Raw genomic sequence first — 23,223 nt, 5'->3', positions numbered from 1 at the left:
AGCACTATTGATCTATATATTAAGGAATTTTGAGGTGTTGAAGAGTCTGTGAATGTTGAGTTAATTGTTCCAATGGTCACTAAACTTAAGTCTATGTCTTTGATTGGTCACTGAAGTTTAAAATGTCAAGTTTTGGTTATTAAACTTAGATTCATGTCTTCTATTGCTCGGTGAAGTTTAAAATGTCGAGTTTTGACCACTGAACTTTGAAAAATGCTATACATTACTCGCTATAAACTCGATAATTTTCAAAATTTAACAGTTATACTAGTGAGTAATGTACGACATATTCCAAAGTTTAGTGGCCAAAATTCGATATTTTAAATTTCAGCGAACAATTTAAGCTATGGACCTAAGTTTAGTAAACAATCGAAGACATTGATATAAGTTTAGTGATCAAAACTTGACATTTTAAATTTCAATGACTAATCAAAGATATGGACCTAAGTTTAGTAACCATTGGAACAATTAACTCGTGAATGTATATGACAATTGATCTATTTAATTGACGTGACATTCTTAGATGTGTTGATATACTTATACTTATGGTGCATGAAGTAAAATAAAATAAAATAAAATCATAACTAGATATTTTGAAAAATAAATAAATCTAAGTAGTTAAAATAAAGAAATAAATTATGAGTATAGTGAAGTTTCTTAATAAATGGTAATGACATGAAACTTTTGGCAAGTTGATTTTGTGGGCTGCTAGATACATCTCTACGTGTTATTTTAAAAGTAAATTGCAAAAATTTCAAGTAAATCTCTCATTGTATTCATATTTAAGTGATGATGTTAAATATATAGATGTATTACACAGATTGTTAGTATATAAACAATATATTCTATTGCTGTTGTATATATCATAAATGCATCTCATGTCATATTCATGCATGTTAATTCTTCAATTATTATGCATGAAGTAAAGTTTCTAAATGATAAAGTTGGAAATAATATTTTCGATACCCAAATTTTGGAAAGGTGTATATATGTCTATGCCAAGGTAGGTGTGAGTGAAAAATGAAGCACGAGGGATCGGTGCACTCAGCTAATGAGTTGAATGTTTAGTGTTAATTGATTGTGGTAACTATCGATAGATTGAATTGAGTCCCAAATAATAATGGTTAACAAAAAGCATTCTAATTGGCTAGACAACATACTAAATTGACCTTACAATGTTGATGTTTTTAAAGAAATGATAAAAGAAAAAGGTATATACATTTCGAAAAGTAAATTTGTGTAAATAAATGTATATTGCAAACATGCATCATGTGCTTGCTTACTATTGGATTAGCTCATTCCATATTATCCCCCAACAATGCTTAGTGTACAACGATTTTGACATGTTGACAACATGTCTCATGACATGTTGTAATTGGATAGTTTAAAAACAATTCATCTTTTCAAAACAAATATTTTTTTGCAACAATCGATATTGTTAACAATATTGTATGAAAATATTGTACATATAGATTAATTCTATTATCCCACTTCATTTTTCAAATGACGAAGGTAAGATAATTCAAGATGATAACTTGTGGTGTAATAGACTTAGTACTAAGACATATAAATACTTTCTTTGTTTTGAAATAAAGTTAACCTTTAATTTAATTCTCTTTTATTTTATTCAAGTATAAAAAATTTCAACAAATTCTTTCCATAAACAAAAGCCTTTCATATTTATTATATTAAAGAAAAGTCAAATCACTTTTTGGCATTTATGATTGTAATAGAAAATTAAATGATAATACTTCTAAGTTTAGTATATCTAGATTTGAGGAGTTACATTCAATCGTGTTATTAAATAAATAAAGATTCCCTATAACTTATCGACGGTAATTTTTTAGTAAATTTCGTAATCAAATGTTGAAAGGAACATTTAGAAGCATACCTCAAAATTTTGGGTTAACTATAGGGTTTGTTTATAAATAATTTGAGGAAAGCTCGGCTCAACCCGACTAGATTTTAGATTTTAGTTTTTTGGAAGTTTAAGAGATACAGACACATTCAGTTTCGAGAGGGAAGAAATTTTTTAACAACTTCTTAGTTCTGTGATCTCCACAGTTCCATAATCCAGTTTCCAGATTCTTGAACAATTCTTTTCCTACCATTAATAATCCCAACAATCAATTCTTTAATCCACCCCAACCCCATCTGAGTAAATTTCAATTAAAAAAGAAAAGTGAAAATTGCTGGCCAAGGAAAAAAGGTGACAATTTGCTGGATACACGCAAGAACAAATTATAACATGCACTCATCAATGGATATATTCATAATGTTGTGTGTGTTCTTGATCAAATTGTCCTCTGAAGAATAAGAATTGCTGCCAACTCACTGTCAATTGAAGCCAATAAGATCATTTGTTTTAAAAGGAAAAAGATATATCCCTTCAACTTGCTTTTAAATCCATATATATTTTTTTCTTTTTTCATTTTCCATCCCCTTTCCCTCCCCCCTCCTATATATATCTGCCTTCATGCTTAGAGTTCAAACAACACCTTCCAAGTTCTTAGCTTATATTTTGTACCCAAACATCAGCTTTCTTGGAAAGTTCCCTTCTTCGTCGTTTAGGGGTTTTCTTTCTAAAATTTGAGTGACACTGTTTTTCCTCCTGTTTTACTCTATTTCCTATAGAAATGGCACCTACAAGTGATACCATCAACTCAGTTCTCACTGTTCTTAAGCCAAGCAAGAGGGATAATCTTTTTGAACTCTTTGATGACAAACTTTTTGTGAGAAATGTGCCATTGCTGACTGAAGTTCCAGGCAATGTGACATTCAAAAGTTTTTCCACCATATGCCAAACCTCTGAGGCTCCTCTTTCGCTTATCCGTCGAGTTGAGTCCATTTCTTACAAGGGTGGATTCCTAGGATTTAAGAAAGGGGAATCCTCAGACAGGTTGATAAATTCACTGGGGAAATTCAGTGGAAAGGAATTCCTCAGCATCTTCAGGTTCAAAACATGGTGGTCTACTCAATGGGTGGGGAAATCGGGATCGGATTTCCAGATGGAAACACAATGGGCTATGATAAGTGTACCCGAAATAAGGTCTTATGCTGTAATAATCCCAATAACTGAAGGGAAATTTAGGTCTGCACTTCAGCCTGGACTCAATGGACATGCTATGATTTGTGCTGAAAGTGGCTCATCAAAAGTGAAAGCATCATCTTTTGATGCTATTGCTTATATTCATGTATCTGAAAATCCTTACACTTTGATGAAAGAGGCTTATAGTGCAGTTAGAGTTCATCTGAATTCATTCAAACTTATTGAAGAAAAATCACCCCCTCCCTTGGTGAATAAGTTTGGTTGGTGCACATGGGATGCATTTTACTTGACTGTTGAACCTGCTGGAATCTGGCATGGAGTGAAGGAATTCGCAGATGGAGGGATTTCACCTCGGTTTTTGATCATTGATGATGGTTGGCAAAGCATCAACATTGATGGGCAGGACCCTCATGAGGACGCGAAAAATCTGGTTCTTGGAGGGACTCAAATGACTGCTCGTCTTCACAGGTTCGAAGAATGTGAAAAGTTCAGAAAGTACAAGGGTGGATCAATGACAGGGCCTAATCGTCCACCATTTGATCCCAAGAAGCCCAAGATGTTGATTTCCAAGGCAATCGAGCTCGAGATGGCTGAAAAGGCTCGGGATAAGGCTGCTCAATCTGGTGTGACGGACTTGTCTCAATACGAAATTGAGATTGAGAAACGGAGAAAGGACTTGGAAAAAATGTTTGGTGGAGAAGAGGGGGGAAATCCCTCAAGCCAAGGATGTTCAAGCTGTTCTTGCAAATCCGAAAACTTTGGAATGAAAGCTTTTACAAGAGATTTGAAGGCAAATTTCAAAGGATTGGATGATATTTATGTATGGCATGCCTTAGCTGGTGCCTGGGGTGGGGTGAGGCCAGGAGCCACCCCTCTGAGTGCCAAGATTGTGCCTTGCAAATTATCCCCTGGACTTGATGGAACCATGACTGATCTTGCAGTGGTGAAAATTATCGAAGGTTCGATTGGACTCGTTCATCCTGATCAAGCCGATGAGTTGTACGAAATGATGCATTCTTACCTAGCTAAAGTTGGGATTACAGGAGTAAAAGTAGATGTTATTCATGTAAGTTCATACCTTGGGATCTTATTTATCCTTTTTTTCATAGTCCTTTTCCCTTTTTTTTTTTATTTTTTTATTTTTTTTCACGATTTTCTTACTGGCTTAATATAAACATCCATAATTCAGACACTAGAATACGTATGTGAGGATTATGGAGGTAGGGTGGAGCTTGCAAAGAAATATTATAAAGGGATATCGAAATCCCTGTCTAAGAACTTTAATGGAACTGGATTCATATCCAGCATGCAGCAATGCAATGACTTCTTCTTGATGGGAACTGAGCAAATTTCTATGGGAAGAGTTGGTAAGAAATAGTTCGTTTTCTTTTTCAAATTTATGGCTTGTTGGCCTATATTCTCACTTCTTATCTTATTGAATTCAATAGGTGACGATTTCTGGTTCCAAGATCCCAATGGTGATCCAATGGGAGTTTATTGGTTACAAGGTGTTCATATGATCCATTGTGCTTATAACAGCATGTGGATGGGACAGTTCATTCAACCAGATTGGGACATGTTTCAATCTGATCATTTGTGTGCAAAATTCCATGCTGGATCCAGGGCTATCTGTGGGGGGCCTGTCTATGTGAGTGACTCACTGGGAGGCCATGATTTTGATCTCCTGAGGAAGCTAGTTTTCCCAGATGGTACCATTCCCAAATGCCAATATATGGCTCTCCCAACAAGAGACTGCCTCTTCAAGAATCCCCTCTTTGACAGCAAAACCATTCTCAAAATTTGGAACGTCAACAAGGTACAATTCTCAATTCCGGTAGGCCAAGATAACGTTAGCACATACGATAGATTTGCAAACAAGAAAATTATAGAGCTTCCTTATAGGGCAACTTTTTTGTCAAATTCTTTCAATACTTCTCCATCACAACAAATATCTCGTACAACTAAATCCCTTTTTTCCCCGGTCCAATTCCTCTACACTCATCAGTAAGAAATACGAAAAATTCCACATACCGACAGTAGGAAAGAATTTTACTTCAGTACTAATAGTTTCCAAATTCCTTAATTGATTTGTTTAATTTTCTATCAAAATTTTATAGTATGGAGGCGTGGTTGGTGCATTTAACTGCCAAGGTGCTGGATGGGACCCTAAGGAGCAAAGGATCAAAGGTTACTCCCATTGCTACAAGCCAATATCTGGTTCTGTTCATGTGAGTGACATTGAATGGGATCAAAAGAAGGAAGCAACTGAATTAGGAGAAGCTGAAGAATATGCAGTCTATCTCACCGAGGAAGAGAAACTATTCACAACAACAAACAATTCTGACGACATTCCGATCGTCATCCAGTCGTCTACTTTCGAGATCTTCACATTTGTCCCGATCAAGAAACTCGGTCAGGCCACTAAATTCGCGCCTATCGGACTAACTAACATGTTCAACTGTGGAGGGTGCATTGAAAAACTGTCTTACAATGGCACTAATGCAGAAATTGAAGTTAAGGGTGGAGGGAATTTCTTGGCCTATTCCAATGTCTCACCTAAGAAATGTTACCTAAATGGCTCAGAAGTTGGATTTGAATGGTCTGAAAATGGCAAATTGGGATTGTTCCTTCCATGGAATGAAGAAACTGGGGGCATTTCTAATATAACTCTTGTTTTCTGATCAAAATCCTAAGGCCTTGTGCTCTTTACTGAATGGGGCAGTAAACCTAAGGAAGTCGCGATGAGTGGCTCATAAAAATATTTCCTTTTTAATTTTTGTTATTTAAGTAATGTTACTATTGATAATAACCCACAAGGCCAAAGTGCAAGTGGGAAGGATTTTTCTTTTGGGTACATTTCATAAATTATGTCGATCATGTTACCTATAGTCTCATCCAGCACAAATTATCGAATATGCCAAAAGAATATACTAGTTAATCTCGAAAAATTTAAATTATTACATTTAAGATTTAGTTAAATCACAAAAAAAGCATCTCTAACGGGTTATGTGAAGCATGCCTGATATGGATGGAAACAAACTGTAATCTGATTTAAGATCCATATCATTGAAAAATGTACAAAACTTCGGCGAAAATGATTAATTGCAGAAGAGGGCTGCCAAGAAATATGATTCAAGATTCAGAGTAACAGAAGCTGGAACAAGAGCAAGACTGATCTCTGATAGAGGTATTGTATACAGCACACCAACCGCAACAAAATCAAGAAAGATTACTAATCATCCAGGCTATAGACAGACCTCCAGAACAAATCCGATCGACGCCACCCACCAAAACCCAACGGTCCCAACCATTGCAGTCACCGTCTCCATTAATGCCTCCATCAAGCTTGGAATCTTCCGCGTATTACTACCACCCTCTCTGACTCCTCAGCGATTGGACCACCATACCACTGATGTTTTGAACTGACGCGACAAGTTTAGATCAACTTAATGTATTTAATGAAATAAGTGCTGGATTATTGTAATGAATGAGATTTTTATAGAGGATCAATTTTTGAGAGATTGTCGTGATATGCTGGCTAAAGTTGAGGACCAATGTCCCTATTAATAGGCCTTCGAACGAGGGTCAAGCTACCGAGTCGATCTCGATATGTGTGCAACCATCTTGATGAGTTTTAATAGGTCATTGAAGTCCACGGGGCAAGCTATCATATTACCTAGTACGTACATGTTGTCTAAATCATGATTATCTGCTGTCTAGACAATCATTACTTCCTTCTAACTAGTGGAAGATGAGGTGTTTCGTGTTCGCTTCATTCAAGATCGACTGTATGGAAGGAGATGATGCCACTGATGGGACACCTTTTCAGGGAATCATAATGGTGTTTCTGTGACGGTTACTCATGTCCAAACTTGTTGAACAAACTTATGGTCTGACCTCAAATTATTTTTGTGGTTTACGATGCTAATCTTTCCATTTGTTTTTCAAAATGGTCCGAGGTGAATTTTGAGTTTGGTTACCAATATGTTTCATCATCTGGTTCACCATTAACCACCTCCTCTGTCATTGGTACAACCACTGTGAAACATGTAGTTGTGGATGATAATCGGTACCAAATGAAACTTCGAATTGCAAATTTGTCTCGGAAACCAAACGTTAGGACTTCCACTTGTGAATGATAATTTACAATTTATATATTTATTTGTTCTGAATGGTGGAAAAAAGAAAAAAAATTGATCTTTAGAATATTTTGGTAACTGAGAGGATTTTTGAGTAGAATTTTTTTTTAAATTTTTTAAAAATTTAAATTTGGTATTAATATCTCTCTCAAAACCAATAAAAATGAGAAGAGGTCAAAAATATTGGTTACATAACTAAAGAACCAAAAATAGGAAGGGTGCATTTGATTTGCATTTTTTTCAATTTTCAGTTTTAATGTTTTATTTTAAGATTATAGAAAATGCATTTAGTTTGTAAATTGTAATGGGTTAATTTCACAAATGGTCACTGAACTATAGAGAAAATTATAAAATGGTCACTGAAGTTTAAAACTTTCAGTAACGGTCACTTAAGTTTTGGGGCGCTTTCAAAAATGGTCACTGAAATTTAAAAACTTGCAAAAACGGTCACTGAATTTTAAAAACTTTCAGAAATCGTCACTGAAGTTTAAAAACTTTCAGAAACGCTCACTGAAATTTTTTTTCAATTTTTTGGGCTACTTTTGCGACAACTTTTATATCATTTTCGACCACCAATACCACCAAATTTTGATACCGTTGAAAAGTCCACAATTTTCTCTTCCATTACTACCCAAAATCTCCCCGTAACTCCAAGGAATTCGATCGAAAAATCGCAAAAAAAAATCTAAAAATCTGCCAAAATCTTCAGATTTTTGGCGATTTTTGCAGCGATTTTCCTGTGAATTTCGACCACCAAACTGGCTAATTTTGGGTGGTAATTGAAGAAGAAATTGTCAGCTTTCCAACGGTATCAAAATCCGGCAAAATTGATGGTCGGAAGTTGCCAGAAAGTTGCCACAAAAGTCGCCCAAAAAACTGAAAAATTTGCCCAGATTTTTGCCTTTCCGGGTAGCCAACTTTGTGGGTTTATTCCAACCGAATCCTTTGGATTTTGGGGGATATTTTTCATGGTAATTGAAGAGGACGTTGTAGGCTTTCCAATTGTATCAAAATCCGATGGTATTGGTGGCCAGAAGTTTCCGGAAAGTTGCCTCAAAGTAGCCCATAAAATCTGAAAAATCTGCCCAGATTTTCTCCTTTTCGGGTAACCAACTTTATGGGTTTATTCCGGCCGAATCCTTTGGATTTTGGGGGATATTTTTGATGATAATTAAAGAAGACATTGTAAGCTTTTCAACGGTATCAAAATCCAGTGGCATTGGTGGTTGGAAGTTGTCGGAAAATTGCCTCAAAATTAGCCTAAAAAATCAGCCCACATTTTCGCCTTTTTGGGTAGCCAATTTTGTGGGTTTATTCCGGTCAAATCCTTTGGAGTTTTGGGGATATTTTGGATGATAATTTAAGAGGACATTGTGGGCTTTTCAACGGTATCAAAATCTGACAATTTTGGTGGTCAGAAGTTTTCAAAAAATCGCCGCAAAATTGGCCCAAAAAATCTGGACAGATTTTCCCTTTTTTTGGGCTAATTTTGCAACGATTTTCTGGTCGAATCCCTTGGAATTATGGGGAGATTTTGGGTGGTAATTGAAGTGGACATTGTGGTCTTTTCGATGGTATCAAAATTTGACGGTATCGGTGATCGGAAGTGGCCGAAAAATTACCGCAAAAGTAGTCCAAAAAACTGAAATTTCAGTGACAATTTCTGAAAGTTTTTAAACTCTAGTGACCATTTTTGAAAGCGCTTGGAAACTTAAGTGACCGTTACTGAAAGTTTTAAACTTCAGTGACCGTTTTGTAATTTTTGCCTAAGTTCAGTGACCATTTGTGAAATTAACCCAAATTGTAATTCTTAAAAACTGTTTCTTAAAATAAAAGTAAAAATAGAAAATGTGTATGTATGAAATTTCTAGAAATTGTTTATAAAATTTTATTCAATTCATTAGATTATGTAATAAAAATAGAATAATTTTATGGTAATATATTATCAGGTATATGGATTATAAAAGACAAAATACAAAAAATTAATAAATTGACTTGACAAAAAGATAGAATTTTTTTATATTAATATTAAACAACAAATACTTTTACTAAATTGATGCTTATTGATCAGAGAGAGGATATTAGGGACCTGCTCATCGAAATGGAAGAGTGGTCGTCGGATTAGATTTAAAGACGGCAAGTCAGGGAGCGGTGAAATGGATGATGAATCGTTGGAGTTAAGCGTGAGAACGATTTGAGTGTTTTAATTTGAATTTTCGGTTTATAGCTTTTTGTGCTTTTTCACTTAAAATCTCAAAATGTTAAAAATACGTTTTAAATTTTATGTTATAAATTTATCCTTTTTTCAAGAATGCACATTCAAAAATATATGATCAAATAAGTTTCGCATATTTTATAAAATTGAAAACAATTTGAAAACAACAAATCAAACGCACCCCAAGTCTTTCTTTTTTTTAGATCCTGAGTTCACATATGTGATCTCCATCTTCCTGACTAATCAACTATCCTCTAACCAAAATTTTACACACCATTATAATATTGAGGTATCAAAATTTAAGGGAGATAGAGCTTTTTTTTTTTTTTCCCCCTCATTTTCCCTTAATTATGTTCCACTAAAATTTTGACATTCAAAACTATAGTGACGTGTCAGAACAATCAATGAGATGGGGACTCACTTTTTCCCTTTTATTTTCATTTTCCTATTTTCTAGTTGATAATATCTTAAGCCCGAGAAGTAGGCAGCGTTAGGAGTCCAGAAACGTGAAATAATCTGAATCGGTAAGTATGAATCGAAATGGATTATGAACTGTTGGAACCCTATTTACAATCAACTATGATACATATCATTAAAATAAATAGGAAAACTATAAGCTCGTAAGTATAGTTTTTTAAATAGGTTTTATGTACTTTCTGAAAGAGTTACATTAAAACTTTAGAAACATCCTATTCACAGTAGGATTAATTTCTCTTTTGTATTCTGTTATATTTGTGCAGTCCATGTTCTTGAATAAATACCATAATATAATTTAATAATATACATCAAAATCTTTATTGCATGGATATCATGAACCCAAATAGCACAGGAACGAGTGAATTTTACGGAGAGATTGAAGAAATCGAAGACGAGGTAGAAAGCAGATTCAATCTTTTCAAGAACTTCGATATAATCCCCAACCCTCCGGACGATCATCGGTTCAAGAAAGATTCCAGTAGGGTTCTTTTGGAATCCCCATTAGGGCAAAAGATTGAACAAGAATGGAATTTGTTGAAGAAAAATCTCCCAAATTCAATTTTTGTTAGGGTTTATGAATCTAGGGTTGATCTTATGAGAATTGCCATGATAGGTCCACCTCATACTCCCTATCACCATGGCTTGTTCTTTTTTGACATATTTTTTCCTAGAAATTATCCATCTTATCCTCCAAAACTTTATTATCATTCTTATGGCCTTGATCTGAACCCGAATCTTCGTCACGGAGGAAAAGTTTGTTTAAGCATGTTAGCGAGGAGGTATGAACGTATAATACGGGAATGGTATGCATGTTACCCACAAAAATGGAATAAACACTCTAGTATTCTTCACGTGCTATATGCAATTCAGGGTTTGTTCATGTGTGCAAAACCATACTCGACCGAAGAATCCAACAAGAAAGCATTTGAATTAACTTGTGGGATCGTGATTCAGGTTTTGAGAGAACCTCCTATGGATTTTGAAGATTTTGTTAAGGGATACTTCAGAAAAAGAGCTCATCCGATCCTGTTGAAATTCAGAAAAGAATTTGATGGTGATAAGGATCAGCTTAGGATTATTGAATTGTTTACCAATCTTTATAGGGTTTTGGAGAAGAATGGAACTTACTGTATGCATCATCTTTGTTTCTTGAAATCAATAAAGGGGAACACAGAAGAAGAAAGCATAATCATGGGCTACTTTATGAAGACTGCAAAAGCGTTGAAATACCAAGCTGACTCATGACTTGCTAAATTGAAGCATCGTCCGAACAATACGAGAAATTTATTTATTTAAAAAGTTGTTAGCGCATTTTTGTAATAATTTCTCTATTTAAATTGTTGTTAAGCCATTTTCGTAATGAATGACGATTTATTCAAACCTTGTCTTTTATACGACAAGCTAGATTTTATTTTTCGGAATCAATGTTTGATATGTGGGAATTACTAATTAGGTTGCAATTTTATGATTAAACTTGTTGGTTTTTGAGTATATTGTGTTGTTTGTTATCTAATCTAAAAAATTTCTTAGCACAAATAACCTTATTCTTATAAAATTATCTTAAAACAAGTCATGTCTCAATTTAGTTTGTATTATCATAAAACATTGTCACTTTGTTTAAAGGTGAAGAATTTTCCCTTTTCAGGAATTTCTCCTAATTTTTCAGATTAGGCCGAAAGCAAATGTTCAATAACTGTGGCAATTCTAGAAAGGAGTGAAGAGAAGGATCTATTAAATTATTGCCCACCAAAAAATTACAAGAATTAAACTAGTTATACATTCCTTCTGTACAACTAGCTTGACATCCCCTACTCTAAACAATGGCCATGATTTTGACACATCATGAATGTCAAACTTAATGTACAAAATGAATGTACATATAACAGCTTTGAAATTACAGATATCAACCATGTGAAATGCTTACATGTTATGAGCAGTGGCAACATCAATTTGGTATAAACTAATCAATTAAGATTTGTATTGCGTTTTTCACAACAGAATACACTATTGAATATGACAAGCACGTTTCATATACATGAAAGTTATCCTTTCAGGTCCTTTCCCGTTCCGTGTCAACAGGTGAGGCATTCTTAGTGCCCACGTTATATACCTCCCAAGTCATCGGAGAGGAATTTGATGTGTCAGGTTTGGTGGTTGCCCAAAGGCGCACGCGTACTCTTCTTTTATGAGCGAGACTCCGTATAGCAATCATATCTCACCATTATGTGTATGTAAATCATTATATAAACACATTATGTACATGTAGCATAACTGATTCCATTTTATCATCAAGGCATACAATATTTTACATACTAAAAATGAGAGCTCTTTTGAGGAGGACCAAGTTGGCGCTAGAAAATGCAAAATAACCTCATTTACCAGCTTTATATAGATCAACCGTCTTCTAGTTGATATTCTACATTCTCGTTTCTCCTCCTCCTCCACCCATCACCTTCTCTCCCTAACCCATCTCCTGTGATCCCAACCACTCATCCTGCTCAATTTCCTCATGGTCGGGAGCCCCCAAATAGAAGGAAGTCCTCAAAACTCCTTCCCAGTTACACTCGGAAGTCTTGCTCACTAAATGCAGGGGAGATATGGGGATCGCATATGCAAAGTGGGGAAGGAGGTATGCAAGAGGAAGTAAAGAATGATGCGCTGAATGTCATATTTAACAAGGTTAAATTGAACATTCAATCTCCAAAAATGCATCTTATCTTAAACTAATAAAAAGGGTAAAATTTCCACTCTGCTAGAAAGGCTATTCTGAACTACTCAAGAATTTGCCACCAGAAATTGACTTAATCTCTCAAACTATACAAAAATAAAGAGGTTCATACTTCATAACACATTCATTAAACCTGGAAATATCAGTTAACAATGTCACTAATCCCATCAAGTCTCTGCATAAATTGAAACCAAAAGTTACCATATTTCAGAAAATCCAATCTCAAATGGCATGCACGTGTATAATGAACCTATTGAATGAAACAATGCCAATCAAATCTAAGCATACATACACATGTAGATCAAAGAAGTGGACAAGGGGTAGGGAAAAGATAGTGAAAGAGACACTGGAGATGAGTGGGACTTGAAACACTTTTCACACGTAGGTAAAGAAAGGGAAATGGTATTTATCCCCTACATTTCCATGATGGCCAAGAGAATTAATGACTATTAAAGACATTTTTTCCTATATTTCTGGCATACTTCATCTTCAGCATAGTCTTTAAGACAAAAATGCAGAAGTATTTTTCCATTTCAACAATGTTCATAACAAAAACCAAAAACAAATCTGATTTCTATCTAGATCATTAATTCCATAAATTTTCAGTATAAAGCACCACAAGAGAATTTCAGTCATAAATCGACTCAGAAAATACATATATTTAATATACGTACTTGGTAACAAGTAATAATTGGACAAGCTGAATCAGAAGAGAACATAATTATCAGCATCTTGAGCTTCGATTGTAAGCAAATTAAAGATGTTTGGATATCACTAAAATTTTACTTTCTTCTTATTGATAATGAAAAGCGCCTCAAAGAGACTCTCTAATTACAAGATTCTCTTTATTTTATAAAGCCAATGCATAAAAATAAGCTCCAAAAGGCTGTTAATTTTTTAAAATATAGAGTGATTTTCTCTGGATTTGAAGAGCTAAACTTACTCTCTATTTTTACATTGTAATGATTACATTTGATAAGTTACAGTTCTCAATATTCCACTTCTCAAATTATTCAAACCATATTTGAATTGATTGGCCATAAAAATCTTAAAAAAAAAAAAAAAAAAAAGTAAATAGATGAAGGGAAACAATAAATGTTTATGAAAAAAAGAAAAATAATGTTAAAATAGATAGCATTGTTGGAGGGTTTAAAAAAAAATTTACACTATAAATTTAATGATGCTCTCTATCATATATAAGAAGCTCTCTGTTAGAGAGCCTTTCGGAGATTCTCTAAAGAAGTTACTTCTTTGGACAATGAACAAGACAATAACTTTAATATTTCCAACTCTACCTTTTTCACTTATAAGTAAATTTATTAAGCCTAGCCAAACATAAACTAGATGTATATACGGATTCATCTTCCCAATACTTATCTACAGCTTATATCTCTATCCTCAACATAAGCTTCAAATGTTAGAAAGGATAAGGATTTGCTTTCAATCTTAGCAAAACTATAAGATAAAAATAATAATGAAACTAAAACAATCTCAATTCGAAAATATATTCAATACAAAGTTCCTAAATTTCACAAAATAGAACATATTTATCATGTTCATCATATTAAGCCAATTTGGCATGGCTTTTGAAAAGCTGAAAGCTGCTTCTGGCCTAAATAGCTGCTTTTGAACATGTTTATAAAATGTTGTGGGGGTGCTTTGCCTGGCTAGAGCTGAAGAAGCTCTTCTACAAGAGGCAAAAGCAAAAGCCCTATGCTCTTAATAATCTAATAACCACAGTTCCCCTAATTTTATTAGTCTGTTCCAGCAGATTCGCCAATCTAGGAATTCCATTTATGAACTGAATCAAGATCAAAACATTTAATAAAATACAAATTTACTATAAATCAGATCAAAGTTAGAAAACAAACAGGGTCGATTAAAAATGACCTTCCTTGGAGATCGAGATCGGGATCGAGATCAAGAACATAACAAACCGGGGAAAGGTAAGACTGATAAAACCAGAGCGGAAATCGAAAAGACAGATTACGAGTTTGTGCGTGAATCTAACAAACTAATACAACACCGATTGATTATCAAATCAGGAAAATGTTGATAGAATTGACTATCAACATCCCCCACATCAAGTGCGTACTCATCTCATCAGATTCACGCACAAACTTGAAATCTGACTCTTCTGTGAATTGTTGCAGCATACATCATCTTCATCAAACATGAAAACAATAAAATTGATTGTGTTAAACACAATTTGTAGCGAGGAAACAGAAAAGATTGAAGGATTGGAGCATTCGGCTGTGCCTTTGTGTATTCGTTGGATCCAATTGCAAACCCTAGCATTTATCATATTCGGCTGTGCCTTTGTGTATTCGCAGGATCCAATTGCAAACCCTAGCATTTATCATATTTTTATAGTATTTTTTATGGTGATATAAATAAATAAATTCTTCTTTGTAGACAAGTTGAAATGTGTGATGTGGATGATTCACAACCTTGGATATTAGAAATGTTAAAAAGATTATATTCATTTGCAACCAGAATGATAGGACGCATTATGCAAGTTTTCATGTCGTGTTAATTTTGATTTGTAAATTCTATAATTTTTATTAAGGATAGAGAGACGAAAGCCAAAAATCGTCCCAACTTTCCATAAAGAATAAAGTCCCGTGTACAGAGCAAATATTCACAGGGGAAAAATTCATAGTTCAATGATTAAGTATACATTGAATCATATATCAGATGCATAATTTGAAGATTCAAAAGTCAAATGTGTATATATATATATATATATAGTTACATCCGTTTTCTAAAATTACGCTTAGTTCCCTTCTATATCATGACTCATTTCAATACAAAATCGACATACCAAAATTAAAAAATTCATCTAACATTTTGTGTTCTCACCATGAAAACCTATTTTGGCTGTTGACGATAACGAAGCAAGTAACAATTATCACTGATTTCGATGAAAATTTTCACAATCTCACCCATGTCTGAAACGTCGAATCACATACTCCGAAATTGTGTTCGGTAAATCGAATACAATCACCGGAGACAAGAATAATCATTGAATTTCAAATTACGATTATCAATTTAGTAATACTATCATATTTGCAGCAGAAGAAATCTAACATTAGTCGTAGAAGTCCTGATCGTCGCTAAAAATAGAGTACAGGTATATGCTTCGACATATGATCTGATATCTGACTATGTGACCAACGGGCATATTGTAAGTAATATAATATGAAGGCTACATATAAGACATGTGATGAATGAATTTCACCGTGTCTCAACAATATTGAAATTCATATTCTCCGTGATTGACTTTTTGAAAAATGTGACTTGAATCACTCAGTATATGAAACTATTGCGCATAATCTGAGTGAGACAATTGTGTTACATGATCTGTGACCCATGTAATATGCAGTCATATTTATTCCTACATGATGTTTTTTCAAAAATGTGACCTGAATGAAAACACTCGTAAAAGTAAGTGCATGCTATGTATGTAACTAATGTGCATACTTCGTGTATGTGAATTGTGATGCCTAACTTGTGATTTATGTTTCTACCATGCATTCATTTGTGACTTTTTGAAAAATGTGCATGTCTATTATTTTAGGAGTTCATACACAAATTGTGTCAACTGTTATACTTTCATCACTAGACAACTAACAATTGTAATTTTAATTTGTAGAAATGGTGTACTTGCATGTGTGCTTATTGCATGCATCTCAAACTTCTTTGACATTGGTATATCGAAATTGCAGATATGTAAACCTTGTGGACACGATTATGAAGGAGTTCGATTTGGATCCTACAAAGGTAGCAGTCTCATTGAAGTACATACTGAATGAAGATTTGCCTCCAATTAGATCAGAAATGACAGCAATGTGCTCTCTTTCATCATGCTGAAGTATATGGCGCACGAACCTACTAAATACCCATTAATCATTGATGTTGCGGAGGCAGAAGTAGATAAACCATCTATCACATTGCCAGTTAATCGACATGCTGTTGGTGAGCTATGCACGTTGCAGGATATGACATCAAACATTTGTGAAGCAGCAATTGAAAATGTAGGTCACATTTATTACAACGAAATCATAGTTGTTTATGTTGTAGATGCTACAGAGGTCGAAGAATGAAGGGTTTTCTATGATAAAGACATTTTAAAGTTAAGCATATCACTTCTTACCATACAGAATATGTTTGAGTTTATGGTTGAATGGTCAGATAAGAAAGAATATGTTGTGAGGTGCTCATACGAGGAATGTAGTTGGATGTGCAAAGCATCAAAATGGGATAAAACGGAACTGTTTAAGATTCGGAAGATTGGTAGTCACACATGTGCATCAAATGTAGTGCTGGGGTCACACAGGCAATTATCAACTATAGTTGTGTCCTCTAACATCAAGTACAAGTACACGTCGTCTCGTACTATATATACACTGAAGGATATATGTAGTGATATGTTGCATACCTTCTTCTCGGTTCCTTCGTTGTTGACCACAAAGTAGGATATTCCAAATTCGGGGGTCAAAGAGTTTTAGAAGACGTTCTTGGTGGAAAAAAATTTGAATGAAAGATCCCATTGAATTGAATTGGGTCCATCAATCGAATCACTGTTCGCGACCCAGGATTCTATTTTATCATCAATCCAATCCCCACTCACGTTTTTTCTTTTTCTTATCAATGAATAGATCTCTTTACTTGTATGACTTAGATGTCTTGTATTAGATCTCGTGAGCAAACTTTGAAGATGATAAGAGGTGATCCGATCGATTTGTTTGGTAACATACCAAACTTTTTCTACATGCTTCAACAAAAGAATCCTGGGACGGTCACAAACTTGGAGGTTGGCAGTCACAATCGCTTCAGGTATTTCTTTATGGCACTTGGTGCATCAATACGCGGCTGGAAACATTGTAGGACAATAATTGTGGTTGATGGTACGTACTTGAATGATTACTACGGAGGTATCCTTTTCATAGTGTGTACACAAAATGCAAGTAACAGTGTATTCGTCCTTGCATTGGGATTGAAGATAATCAGAACGACAAATCATGGAGATGATTTTTAAAAAACCTGAAAAAGGCGTACGGGAATAGAGAAGGGATGTGTTTTGTATCGGATCGGCATAATATTATAAAAAAATGCAATAGAACGTGTATCCGGGAACCTATCATGGTATATGTTCATATCATTTGCTACAGAACTAGAAGTCGCATTTTGGGAAATCTGGACAAAACGTTACACAACCTTTCAATTCAGCTGTCAGAGCTTACACATTGGAAGAGTTCGAATATCATATGCAGCAACTGGACACAATGAATCAGAAGATTAGTGCTTAACTGGTATTGTAGTACTTGAATGTAATTTTTCACAAAACATTGAAATGGTTACATATTGTAGTTATATGATATTTCTCAATGCAATACATGTTTGCAGGCTGAGGGTGGACCTAAAAAGTGATCACGAATCCATATGCCAAAAATAGGTATTCAACAGTGATATCGAACATCGTGGAATCAATCAATACAATCACGAAGGTAGCCAAAAATTATCCAATCGTATCCCTACTGGAATCATTGCGATAAACTATGTAAAACTGGTTTTGTAAACACAGAGACAACGCGCATGGGACTTTCACAAATTTGACAAGCAAATACGAGAACGAGATCCGAAAAATGAGTATAGATTTAAAAAACTTGAGGGTAAGTTTTAATTCTGACGATCACAACTACTCACACGACAGTTGCGTGAGCTAATGTGACTTGAAATGCACTTCCGTGATAACATATGTTTGTATACTTATGGGCCTTTTATATATGTCACCTGAGCTCACTGCATGTGACCTTCCCATAAATCCTGTGACATTAAACAGTGCAACCGCATGTGACCTTTCTATATAATTCTGTGACATTAAACTGTGCAACTGTGACCTGCTCAGATCTATAATTTGTGACATACACCTCAAGACTGTGGCAACAGGGTAGATACTTGTTTAAAATGACGTAATATGTCCATTTGATTATATTTTCCTAGGTTTCTCCTTGCAACCAGTCAATATTTTTTGTTAGCGGTGATAAAACAATTTTCGTTGCTGATATTGAGTAACAGACATGTATATGCAGGATGCTAAAAGTTGATTTGTTACCATGTCCACACGCATTGGCTGTAATTGCAAATACAAAAAGTGATCCATATACTTTCTGTTCTTATTATTACACACGTGATGCATACTTGAACGCATACGAAGATTATACATATCCTGTTGGAAATCCAAGCGAATGGACAATGCCTAAAGAAGTGCTACATGAAATTGTGTTAGCTCCTAACAAAAAATGGAGTTGTGGAAGGTCAACTGAGAAGAGGAAGAGATCATCTAGAGAAGGAAAACCATCAGTGAAATGTGTATGTTGTGGAGGACATGGTCACAACTGTAGGAGATGCTCTAGTCTTGTCCCATTGAGCTAATATTAGTCAATGCAATAGCACATAATATATGTGATCATTGTGTTTTTGAAACATTCATTTGTAATACAAGGTTGACGTTATATGTGACCGTTGTTTTTTTCAAGTGTTCAAAATCTTATTTGAGTCTAAGTATTTGTTTGTTAATACATTTATTTAGATATGGTCAAAAGTTATGTAATCTAGTTGGCTATGAATCCCTATTCCTCACACAGTAGGATCTATGACCTGATGTCAAACACATAACCTCTATAATTGAATTATGTGGTCATTGTTAATTCAGAATTGTGACCTGATGAGTCATGTAGATGTCTGTGATCAAACTTCAAAGACATGTGACCAATTGTTTGGGAAAAAAATTGACATGTGACTTCCTAACAACTCTATGACCAAAATATGATGAACATGGGACCTAAATCCTAGTGATATGTGACCAATAATAAATATATGTGATCACCAAACAGTTTTGGGACATAATGTGTTGACATGTGACACAAAATAGAGTTATCTCCGACCAATAATGCAAAAAAGGATTAAATTTGGCTAAAAAAAGGTTATGTGCCACAGATTTTTGTTATATGTGACCTTTTCTAACAATAAAAGATCATATATAGTAACTACTTGTGATTACGTAATCGGTGATCAAATTCCAAGCAACTCATGATTTGTGACCATCCATCAAATGTGACCATCCATGTGTATATAAACCCAAAATAACAGGTGACAAAAAAATAACAGTTGATCAAAGCAATTCTAGTGAAAAACAATTACTACATTTTATAACTTGAAAAGTGATGCTGTCATATATTCCGTACAAAAAAATCTGTGTACATAGCAACAAGACAAATCCATGGTGTAGAAACGATGAGAAAAATACAAAAATCTGGAGTGCACAGATCAGAAAAGCTACCAAGTAAAACTTCATCTTCCTTAGCACATATGATGTCATTCTATAACTATCCCCCCATTAAACCCTACTTCGCATGCTTCACGTACATCTCCTGATATTTGTAGAGTAGTGCACCAATACCCAGTCTACACTTGTTAATGTCGAATTTATACGGTATGAAACATAGTCCATCATGAAGGATGTATAAAGCGTACAAAATCACGAATATCTTGCAATTATGACTGCAAAATAACAGTGAAAAAATAATGTTATGATTGAAAAATTTTCAGGTTAAGCACACATAATGTCACAAGAATTACCCATTTGTCTGTTAAGGTAGCATACTGTTGATGTGCACCTTCAAATCCTTAGAGTCAGGTCCGTGGTAATCAGGATCCTTTTTTGAAATTCCCAAAGCATTCATAAGTGCTGGCAAATTTTTCATATATAGGTCAATGTCTTCTAGAACCTTCCAGTCACGATATGTTTTACCTGTCGAATTGAACACTGTCAAGGAGTGGCTTCTGAATTGTAGCACACCTAGCATCTAGTGGGCCTTGTTTGTGGGCAGCATTGTCATGAACACATGGTCAATATCGGCCCAAGGTGTGCTTAAAGTTAAGTTGTGCCAGTTATGACATTAACAAAGCTCAATTCCGACATCAAAACCTGGGGATCCTTTATAAAAGTAGGGTATATCTCTTTTATTTTATGTTGAAACCAAGAATTTGTTATTGTGGCTCTAAACTTTACATTCTTGCCATGTTTTGCAAGTTGGCGAATGTAGTAAAGCACGCATCCATGTGCTGTAATAAAAGGAAACAATGACATATAAGAAAAGGAAACAGTCTATGAAAATGTGACCAATATTTGAATATGTGACCAATATGTGAAAGTGTGACCAACAGTAACATGTAAGTGAAGAAGTTAAAAGATGTGGCCACTTTGTGAATATGTGAGAGCATAATATGGTTTCATTGTACCGTGCTACTCAAAGACGATTCTGTGTGTATAAGATTGTAGAACCATGATTTGTGACCAACTAGAAATGAACCGATGACGAATGCAGGTTTGATTTTGTCGTCCTTGTCGTTAAACTTTTTCCCGTAGACATGAAATTGAATATTGAGTGTTGCGCTACCATAACTTGTTAAGTTACATTATCAGATATATACAAATTGTACGTACTTATTTTTGGGTTTGAAACCCCTCGGGAACCAACTCATGAACGTAGATCTGTCAACTTCTTCAATGTCGTCTTTGAAATGTTCAAAAACTATGACATGCTCTTCATGTTTGAACAACTTATCTTCTCCAACAATGAATGGAGACTTCAAAATCCTCATGGGCCTCGAAACCTGCTTGACTGGTAATTCGGAACGACCTTCAAGAGACGTGGATCCCTGTATATTGTTGTAAAAGCTTGTTAAGTTTCACATCGTACATAGAAACTACATGTGACTAAGTTTTGAATGATCTGTGATGTGTTAAAGTTTATTATTATTGGCATGTAGTTGATCTGTGACAAGTACTTAATGAATAATGGCTTTGTGGATACTTCTACCTGAACACTTTTGGTTGCTCTCACCACGTCAGATATAACGGAATCTACCTGTTTCTGAATATCTTCAGAGTGTACGTCATCAGGCTACATATATCCAATCCCCAAATCGAACGATGGTGGTTGAAGACTACAGGGGGGTACTAATGTCTTCATTTGGGTCTATCTTACATTTTTCTTTCCTGTCAACATTTGGCTGCACTGTTTGTACCTGTGTCTTGGAGAAGAAGAAAAATACTTGGCATGTCAATGTAACTGTGGTGTGTAAAATGAAATGTGCGAATATCATGTAAGTATCTCGTCGGTCTTATCAGAGCCTCTAGCAACTTGAGTTTCCTTGTCTCCAACTCCGTGAACTTCTGTGCCTCGATCTTTTACTTTTTCACTAAACTGTCTCATGATCTCTTTCATTGAACTGGATATCATTGTTGACACAGTTTCGGATAGAAACTGCATGTTAGTTCGAATCTCCATCAAGTCACTTTTTAGGACAACTTGCATTTGGACAATAGAGTTCATTTTTTTAGTGCACATCATTGAAGCATGACATCTATGACTTGATGTCAGCGAGCTTCCTATTCAATAATTTATTATCTGACGGTAGTTTGCATATTTGCATCCTCAAATCATCACATGCCTAACGTAACACCATAACAAGACGAGTGTGACCAATTCTATGGGAAAAAAGGTTATATGTGACTTAGGAAAATATGTTCCATGATGAAAATGTGGTGGATATGTGACCTTCATCGCAGTGATCTATGACCAATAATTTCAAAAAGGTAATATGTGACCAAGACATTGATCTGTGTTCGCTGATTTCAAAAAAATAATTACATCAACTTACATCAACCCATTGCGCCCTATGAGGGTGTGGTTCATCTGGAGAGTTATGGGCAGCTGACGGTGCTTCATCAATTGGAGATTTTTCACGGGGGTGACTCTTGACGTCGTGGTGGAGGATCAACGAAATCATCTTTGTCATTCGATACATTAGGCTGTCCTATACTACTATTCGTCAAGAGGATCACTGACTTTCCACTAGTACTGGCATTGTCAGCTGACTTCATTGTCCTCTTTTTCCTACGGCTCTCACTTGATAAGTCTGATTGAATCGACTTCTTGTATAGGACATTGTTCATGTATGGCATGGCCATTTCCATTTTCGATGGTTCCAGGTTACAAATCACAATCTGCAAACTGTATATTAGAAAAAGTATATTCATAATACTTCAGTAGACTGCTAACAAGGCTTATTGATGTATTACATTAACATTTGCAAAACAGTCAGCTCCTTCCAACTTAACAGCAGAAGGTTGTTCATTTGCTATCCAATTCATGATTCGAGGATGCGTCTTCGATGTTAGCGTGATAACAATTCCATCTAGACTTGGAAAAGTCTCATAAATCCATCCTTGGAAGGCTACCTACATACCTCATAGCCTGTAATGTTGAGTTCTCCTACTCAACCCATCTTTCAATGAACCCAAGATAATGTTAAATAATAATTTGCCCCATGGAAATATGTTCATTGCATTGAAGTCGTCCACTAGGGCAAACAAGTAGTTGTCAACAACTTTCTTGTAATCTCTAGTAAAGAGATAGGCAGTGAGGAAATACAACGCATCCATCCTAGCAATGTCATCATCCGGTAGAGCTTCAACAAGAGCTAAGTCCGACATTTGACACGCAGAGAAAAATGTGGACTTGATGTCTTCATGTGTTACAGT

General features: G+C 35.0%; 2 protein-coding genes and 1 long non-coding RNA gene across 3 annotated transcripts; 2 read left to right on the top strand and 1 right to left on the bottom strand.

Annotated features, from left to right (window-relative positions):
* Positions 1-2,485: 2,485 nt before the first annotated feature.
* LOC111383317 (stachyose synthase-like) lies at positions 2,486-6,011 on the top strand. The gene is made up of 4 exons (XM_023007400.1): positions 2,486-4,115; positions 4,239-4,416; positions 4,498-4,865; positions 5,167-6,011. Exons 1-4 carry the CDS (start codon positions 2,637-2,639, stop codon positions 5,728-5,730), a joined length of 2,589 nt encoding a protein of 862 aa, XP_022863168.1. The 5' UTR covers positions 2,486-2,636; the 3' UTR covers positions 5,731-6,011.
* A 4,193-nt stretch (positions 6,012-10,204) lies between these two features.
* Positions 10,205-11,125, top strand: LOC111383322 (probable ubiquitin-conjugating enzyme E2 25). The gene has a single exon (XM_023007405.1). The coding sequence runs from the start codon at positions 10,205-10,207 to the stop codon at positions 11,123-11,125; it is 921 nt and encodes a 306-aa protein (XP_022863173.1).
* Positions 11,126-12,579: 1,454 nt separating this feature from the next.
* Positions 12,580-15,032, bottom strand: LOC111383324. The gene is made up of 2 exons (XR_002700731.1): positions 14,499-15,032; positions 12,580-14,409 (listed from the first exon to the last, which is right to left on the bottom strand). It is a non-coding gene; the product is annotated as an uncharacterized LOC111383324 (long non-coding RNA).
* Between the last annotated feature and the right edge of the window lie 8,191 nt (positions 15,033-23,223).

This window comes from Olea europaea, unplaced genomic scaffold, assembly GCF_002742605.1.
Source record: "Olea europaea var. sylvestris unplaced genomic scaffold, O_europaea_v1 scaffold2659, whole genome shotgun sequence".
Lineage (NCBI taxonomy): Eukaryota > Viridiplantae > Streptophyta > Magnoliopsida > Lamiales > Oleaceae > Olea > Olea europaea.
This window is presented reverse-complemented; position numbering and strand designations above follow the sequence as displayed.

Coding starts and splice junctions, on each gene's coding strand:
- LOC111383317 (XM_023007400.1), top strand. CDS start 2,637: ATGGCACCTACAAGTGATACCATCAACTCAGTTCTCACTGTTCTTAAG. Junction 4,417..4,497: donor AATTTCTATGGGAAGAGTTG/GTAAGAAATAGT, acceptor TGAATTCAATAG/GTGACGATTTCTGGTTCCAA. Junction 4,866..5,166: donor AAATTTGGAACGTCAACAAG/GTACAATTCTCA, acceptor AAAATTTTATAG/TATGGAGGCGTGGTTGGTGC.
- LOC111383322 (XM_023007405.1), top strand. CDS start 10,205: ATGGATATCATGAACCCAAATAGCACAGGAACGAGTGAATTTTACGGA.